The sequence below is a fragment of the Pteronotus mesoamericanus genome, unplaced genomic scaffold, assembly GCF_021234165.1.
Source record: "Pteronotus mesoamericanus isolate MK-2021 breed Mesoamerican mustached bat unplaced genomic scaffold, CSHL_Meso_final contig_25, whole genome shotgun sequence".
NCBI lineage: Eukaryota > Metazoa > Chordata > Mammalia > Chiroptera > Mormoopidae > Pteronotus > Pteronotus mesoamericanus.
Genome location: NW_026555105.1, coordinates 20830983 through 20839309, shown reverse-complemented (window position 1 = coordinate 20839309; position 8327 = coordinate 20830983). Strand labels below are relative to the sequence as shown.

At 41.8% G+C, this 8327-nt stretch overlaps 1 protein-coding gene across 1 annotated transcript; it reads left to right on the top strand.

Annotated features, from left to right (window-relative positions):
• The first annotated feature begins 380 nt into the window (after positions 1-380).
• LOC129070491 (60S ribosomal protein L32-like) lies at positions 381-839 on the top strand. Its single transcript, XM_054573454.1, has one exon. The coding sequence runs from the start codon at positions 432-434 to the stop codon at positions 837-839; it is 408 nt and encodes a 135-aa protein (XP_054429429.1). The 5' UTR covers positions 381-431.
• The last annotated feature ends 7488 nt before the right edge of the window (positions 840-8327 follow it).

Genomic DNA, 8327 nt, shown 5'->3' with positions numbered 1-8327 from the left:
GATTGAGATCTCCAAAGAGTATTTTTTTAGAATTTAAAACAGAGAAATTGAAAAAAATAGTAATTGGGTAAAAATAACAACTAATTAAAATAATTAAGAGATTACAACATGCACTAGCCATTTCTTAGAATATGCGCAGGGCATGGTGACTGTTTATTTACATATTCAGGATAATACAAACGTGACCCTATATGCAGCCATTAAATACCAAGTAAATGCTTAGTGCACAAAATATTAGAATTTGAATTTAAGCAGGAAATGGAATTTCACATTTAAACAAGAAACTTCTGAAGAAATATCACAATTGTCCAGAATTAAAAAAAAATGTGAGACCCATTATATGGGTAAGATTAACATGATTTTAATGAAAATAACTTTTGCTCTTCCTCAGCGCTGTCAGCGGAGGTGGCATCCATCTCTTACTCGGCACCATGGCTGCCCTCAGACCCCTCGTGAAACCCAAGATTGTCAAAAAGAGGACCAAGAAGTTCATTCGGCACCAGTCAGACCGATATGTCAAAATTAAGCGGAACTGGCGGAAACCCAGAGGTATTGACAATAGGGTGCGCAGAAGATTCAAGGGCCAGATCTTGATGCCAAACATTGGTTATGGGAGCAACAAGAAAACAAAGCATATGCTGCCCAGTGGTTTTCGAAAATTCCTGGTCCACAATGTCAAGGAGCTTGAAGTGCTGCTGATGTGCAACAAATCTTACTGGGCTGAGATTGCTCACAACGTCTCCTTGAAGAACCACAAAGCCATTGTGGAAAGAGCAGCCCGGCTGGCCAGCAGAGTCACCAATCCCAATGCCAGGCTGCGCAGTGAAGAAAATCAATAGACAGATCGTGTATACATTGTATTTGTGTTAATAAAACCTTAAAATTCAAAAAAAAAAAAGAAAATAACTTTTTTCCAAAACAAAGAAAATTTAGTGAGAGTAGTGACATTTTACATGTTCTCTGATCCCTTTAAGAACCTGGCTAAATAAAAGACATCTGGATTCTCACAACCACTTCTGCATTGTAATTGGTCGTGACATCACATGCCATGCAGCCCTTGGAGAATGCACTGGGAGAGGATGACAGTGACAATGGCAAATACTGTCTTAGTGTTCTTAGAAAAATAGTTTTGATTTCATGGACCCCTTGAAATCAAAAACCCTGAGGAATTTCCAAACTATACTTAGAGAGTTAAAAAAAAACAAAAACAAAAACAAAAACAATTGATGTGGGAGTGAAATAACCATGTGGGTTTTTTGTTTTGTTTTGTTTTGTTTTCAGAGAGGGAGGAAGGTGGTGGTTGGGAGAGAGAGAGAGAAACATTGATTTGTTGTCCCGCTTATTGCTGTCATTGGTTGCTTCTTGTATGGGCCCTGACCAGTCAAACCTTCAACCTTGGTATGTCAGGACGACGCTCTAACCAAGTGAGCTACCTGGCCAAGGCTAGACTTAGAGAATATGTATTTATGTATGTATTTATATTTTAGAGAGAGGGGAAAGGAGGGAGAAAGAGGAAGAGAAATATTGATGTGTGAGAGAAATATCGATTGGTTACCTCTCACATGCACGCCATCCAGGGACGGGCCAGCAACCCAGGCATGTGCCCTGACAGGGAATTGAACCAGCGATCTTTCGCTTTGCAGGATAATGCCCAGCCAACTGAGTCACACCAGTCAGGGCAAGACTTAGAGAATTTTTGATTTGTAAAGAAGAGAGTCTGTCTTGAAAAGTATTTCAGACATGTGTTTTGGACCATGATGTCGATGCTAGCCAGATCCACACAAGGTCTTGCAAGTTTTAAAGATAATTGTACAAAAAACATCAACTAGGAGTGACACAGACTTGAGACAGTTCAAAATTAAAGAGTCCTCTAGGACTTCAACATCCTATAGGCAGGAAGTAAGACAAGCAGCTACGCAGGCCATTTCTTATATCTCTCAGGCTGGAGCTGAGTGCCCAGAGCGTAAAGCCAAGAGTAGAAGTGAAAGAGTGAATCAGTGAGTCCCTCCCAGGGCGCAGAAATGCTTACTAATCAAAGCACATTCCCTGTCCCCAGAGCGTAGGGACCGGCCCCTGTGTGCCTGATTGGATTTAAGAGTTGTTTTGGACCGGTGACTGTTATGTGTGTTCCCTTCTGTCCTCCTCCCCTTTTTGAACAGGAGTGTTAATTGTAGCTATTCCATCCCTGTGTCTCCATTGTACTTTGGGAGAGAGGTGTGTGGGGGCTGGGAGGTAACCTACTTTTTTATTTCATAGGTTTCTGGATCAAGAGGATCAAGTTGAAGGAGTTTCATCTATATTTGGATTCAATTTAGAGTTGGGAGTCTTGGGAGGGAGTAAGTGTATGAGTATTTTGTATGTGGGAACGATGCGAATTATTAGGGGCCAGAAGAAAGACTGTAGACTGTTACACGGATGGTCCCCACTGAATCGTGTCTCCCAGTGTCCTTGTGTTTGTCACTCCAACATTGAGAGTATGTTCTGGCCCTGATGCTACAGATTCCCACAATCTTACTGAGAAGTAGTAGATTTTCTTTTCTTTCCTATTTTTTAATCCTCACGTGAAGATATGTTTATTGATGTTTAGAGAGAGAGAAAGGGAGAGAGTGGAGGGTGGGGAGAGAGAGACATCAATGTGAGAAACATCGATAGATTGCCTCCTGCATGCACCTCAACTGAGGATCAAACCCACAACCTAGGTATGTGCCCTGACTGGGGATCGAACCTGCAACCTTTTGGTGTATGGGATGATGCTCCAACCAACTGAGACACCTGGTCAAGGCTGTAGTAAATTTAAAAAAAAAAGTGTTTTTGATTTGCTGTATATACTTAGGTCAATTTTCAGGGACTTTAAATGGTTATTTTAAATTCTTTCCTCCTATAGATGTCCATTTAAAAATTTCCCTTCCCTTAAAAATAGATGGATGTAAGGCTTTTGTTTCTGTCTCCTGTCCCCTCATCATTCTCTTCTCAGTATGGAGAATTCCAAGTTGCTTAAGGTCACTGAAGCCAGGAACAGGAGAGCAGCAAAGCCAGAGGCAAGAACTCCATGCCTGAAGGACAGGGACATGCCTGCCGAGAGTGCAGTGGAGTGGATGGGACAGAGCTACCTGCGTCACTTGCCTGGAGCACTAACCTTTATTAGACTTGAAATGAGACCAAAAGTTGGGCCATGAGCCAGTGATAAAGCAGAAATCTCTGCCATCAGGCAAACAGATTTGGTGAGAGTGTCTAATTGGCTACTGCATAAATTTACTGAGGACTCACAGAATACTTGAAAGTCCAGCACCCAGGCTTTGAAAATAAGCTTTCTAGCTACTGTTGGCAAGGGTGAGGCAAACCAGGGACCCCTGTGTAGTGTTTCTGTGATTTTAATATGTTGGTACAATATATTTTGGAGAGCAGTTTGTCAATGTATATTCAAAGTCTAAAACAAAATTAAAACTATGCTTGCCCTTTGACCTAGAATTAACACACAGAATAAATGAGTAAGTTCACAAGGCTATGAGTACTATGGTTCCTTCTTAGCATTACCTATAACAAGGATTTGAAAATCTTAATGTTCATCAATGGAAAATTTGCTGATTTGTGGTATGTAACACATTAGAATTTCATGCATCTTTAAATGATGATGATTGAGGATTTATGACATAAAAAGCCATCGATGATATATTAGGTGTGAAAGAAAAATAATGAGAAAGTATGCATTATATGATCTAGTCTTTGTTACATATGTATATATGTACACATATAAAATATTTTAAAAATCTGGTAGGATATATACCAAAAATTTTAAGGATCTATCTTTGGGAAAAATTATTTGTGATTTTAATTTTATCTTTAATAATTTTATATTTCATATGAATGCTCTAAAATGACTAGATGTAACTTCATAATCAAAAGTCAATTAAGCTATCATGTAGGGAAAACATCGTATTTGAAAGTTTTGAGATGACTGTGCAGGCAGAAATATTTGCTTTCTTTTCCTGATTAACACAAAGATTGCTTGAACTCAAATCAGATTCACAGGAATCAGAGAACTTCCCCATATTAAGCTTTAGGATAATTTCAAGGATACAAGTAATTATGAAGCACCTGGAAAATGTGTGGAAGCCCGAGTGTCCCCACCACTGCTAGGTCCTTCCTTGCCCCCTAAGAATGAGCTGTGGGCTGGATTTTACATGACCTCTCTAAGTGATGTTTGTTTAAGTGATAATGTGCAAGGACATCACTTACAAAAACAGGACGGCAGTGAGAAACAGCTCCATTTTATTCTCTGAAAATTACATAGCATGACAAATACATGACATTTTTCAAAGAACCATGCCCTGGAAACCCATAGTTTCCAGGTTTGTTTACCAGAAACATTCCAGAGGGAGCAGATGTGTTCTGCTAGATAAAGCCTACGATGCTAGAGAATACCATTAGTGAGTTCTTCAGGAAGTCTGTCATTAGCATATTTACAAAGGAGGTCCTGATGGAGTCAACTTTGTTCTTTTCTTTCAGGCTCAACCCTGGTAAAGGGAGAGAATTGAGTGTAGGGACTGCTGTTAACTCTTTCTTTCCCATCTCTTAAAATGAAAGCATTGAGAGGTATTACCACTGAATTTATGACTAATAAAGAGAGTGTGTGTTTCTTAATGGGAATTTTTTAGTTTTCTTCATTATCATGGATCCTAGTCTGTGCTCTAATCCATCTCTCCTAAATTCCTTTAACAACGTGGCTGTCAGAAGTAAAGGCAATAATTCAAGTGTGAATTAACCAGGTCCCTTAAATGTGGCAGTTGCAGGAGTTGTTGATGTCCTTTGGGATAGGCAAACTCACTCCTCCTCCTTATGCTGGGTCACCAGCAGATGCAGTAATCAAGTCTTCTAGTTTTTTTTTCTGTGCTTAATCCCATCACCTTTTCACCCAGTCCCCCACGCCCCCTTCGAGCTTCTTAATATTACCAATACCATTGTTGGTTTGATTTGCTTTTCTCTGATTACCAGTGAATTTGAACATCCCTTCTTATGCTATGTTGCCTATAAAGTCAACACAATCCCTATTGAAATTTGAGTGCACTTTTTGGCAGAAATTGACAAGCTGGTTTTATCATTTATATAACAAGGCAAAAACTAAACAAGACAATTTTGAAAATAGAACAAGTGGGAGGACTTTCACTTTCTGATTTCAAAACTTACTATGAAATGACAGTCATCAGGACACTCTTACTGTGCTAGGGATAGAACGCAACCCCCTAAATCTGCTCAAGCTCATTCAGTCAACAAGCTGAGACCACATGATCCAACAAGAACCATTCTTAGTGTAAGCCTTCCCCTAAAATGTCTTTCTCTTCCAAATTTTTAATGTCTCTAATCATTAAATCATTGGAGGCAGTGGAAATTCAAGTTTCTTAATGGAGGCCCTACCATGAGTAAGTGGCAGAAATAAAACTCACGCCATGTCAACCTGACTCCAAGGGTGGTATGTTTGAGCAGCTGGCACCTTGGCCTGAGGAATGGTGTAGAGACCACGACTGGGGCAATGACATTGAAGCGGCAGCCAGAGGCTGCGAATCAGGAATTCTTTCTTAGGAAGAAAGCAGAGTGAAGACCATAGGGATACCCCTCTCGCTAAAGAAATAACTTTCCAAGCGGAAGGCCGAGGTCTGCAGAGGAAGCGTGGGCCGATGAGAGCCCCAGAGGCTGGTGTGGGACGTGGACTTCCTGCAGACCTTTCTGGGTCCGGAGCAGATTGCCATATAATTTGAAGTCCTCTCAGTCTCATTGGCACAAGACAATGAAATGAGACTGTCTTATGTCTCACCAGGCAATCCTACTATATGTTCATTCATTCATTCATTCACTCATTCATCCATTCACCACATTTCTTGATCACCTACTAGTGTGCTAGGCTGGCACAGAAAAGCACCCGCCCCCAAGGAGTTGATGTTCTGGTGGATCCACAGGAATATGCTGTGCAGAGCTCGTAGCTAATTTAATTGATTTCCATTGATCGGACTCAACGAACTTCTAATTATGCTTGGGCTTTCTGGTTAGGACTGGCTGCACAGAAAGAACTTGTGAATTATTTGGGATTTGAATAGTTTGGTCTGATGTGTATGTATTTCTCCTGAAGTTGTTTCGTGTGAGAAATAGAATCACTCTTAGTGTGAGGACAGCAAAACTGGAATGCGATTTGGAGAAATTTATCAAGGAAATGGTTTCTCTTCCTGATCCCTGCCAGGTTGGGAGTTCTGGGAAATACAGGAGGTTTCTCTTCTATGTCCCTCTCTCTCCCTGCTGCTGCGAGTGTACGTTTGCGCGAGGGGTTGATAGCTTGACTCGGTTCAAGTAGCTGAAATAGAGCCTTAACTCTACTACTCACTGGCTTCGTGATCTTAGGTGAATCCATTCAAGCCTCAGTTTCATCATCTGTCGGACTGAGACAACTGCCCCTCATAAAAGGGCTGTTGAAAGATTAAATAAGATGATTCATGCGAATAATTTGTCACAGTGCTGTCTTTTAGTAAGGGCCCCATGGCAATGACCTTTGACATAAAATTTTTCGTAAACTGGATAACCAGTTGCAGTTGTTCCGGCAGCAGGGGTAACTGTGTGACCCACTCCCCTCCCGTGCTCCTGGAGCTATCACTTGCAAAGTGTGGGCACTGAGCACGCAAGGGTTCTTTCTTCTTTCCCTCCCCCCAAAATACCAATTTTTGGTATTTATTAGTGAAGTCAAACCCAGTTTGTGTGCAAAACTTCAAATTATTTGATAACAATTAAATAATTGTTCCACCTTTGCTGCCTTCCACTATTCATTCCATGGGTTTTATTCTCATAGTTAACAATAAACAGTTAAGTCTGACCACGGACCTAAAATCTTGGGTTTACATATAAAAGTCCTACTAAGGGTGCTCAGCTCTGCCCTGGGCCAGTGACTGACAAACCCAGAATGAAGGGGAAGGCTCAGGGTGTTCTAGGAATCATCTGTTGTTCTTCCATCTTCTCACCCAGAGCTCCGAGAGAAGGAGGGGAAGGATATCATCTCCTTTATGGCTCGTATTAGTCTGCTAGGGCTGCTCTAGCAAAACACCGTAGACGGCAGGCTTAAGCAACAGAAATGTACCTCTCAGAATTCTGGGGGCTGGAAGTTTAGATCAAGGTGTTGGCGGGTTTGGATTCTGCTGGGGCTTCCTCCCTCGGCTTGTAGATGTTCACCTTTTCTCTGTGTCCTCACACGGTCTTTCCTCTGTGCCTGTGCATCCCTGTATCTCTTCCCTTTCTTACAAGGAAACCAGCAATACTGGATTAGGGCCCGCCCATTTACCTCATTTAACTTTAATTGCTTCTTTAAAGGCCTTATCTCCAAGTAAGTTACATTGATGGTGAGGGCTTCCATAGATATACCTATTTTTGAGGGACACAAGTCAGTCCATAGCATGGCCCTTGGCTCATTTAGTGTGTTGTTAAAGGACGTGGACAACCCCCGTCTTCCACAGGAACAGGCCAGGCCGGAATGGTCAGCCTCTGTCTCTCTGAATAGATGAGTGGAGAGCAGGGAAGCCAGTGTGATGCTGCTTCTTGCTCAGATTTTTACCCACTCACTCAGCTGGGCACAGGCCGGAGCCTGGACAGGCCATGCCTGCCATTGGGTATCCCCCTTGGCCCCCAGGACCCTCCTATGCCGTTTATTCTGAGCCTCAGCTATTGACAGATGGCTTTTACTTTATTAAAATTAACATTTTTGCTGGACATTATCTTTGACTCCCAACTTTTAATCTATAGTTTTATAAGGGCCCTTTTCTCCATCATCTTAGATTATTTACAGGCCAACTTAATTTATACGTACCCATACAAGTGAAGACCCCAAAAAACAATTAACTTCTGGAGGACAGGCCTCTTGTAGTACAGGCTTCCCTCCGCTGGGTGAGTGTTCTAGGAACCCACCTGTATCAGTGAACCAGCTGGCGTTGTTGTGAGAGGCTGCATTCGGCTTCAGTGAAATTTTTTTGAAGACTTTCAGTGCATTTGCCCATTTCATGCTGGGTGCTTTAGGAGCACACCTGCCCACACCATGCTGAGTGTTCAGTAGTTTTTGACCAAAAATGGCCTGACCCCCGTGCCCCTCCCTCTATTCACCTGATCTCACCCTGAGCAACTTTTTTTGTGTTTGTTTCCCGGGATGAAAAACGTCCTCAAAGGGAATTGTTTTGCCGATGTGGAAGAGGTGAAACAAAAAATGGCAGAAGCACTAAAAGGCATCAAAATCGGTGAGTTCGAAAACGGTTTAGAGCAGTGGAAAAAAGTCCTGGTAGGTGTATTGCATCAAATGGAGAGTA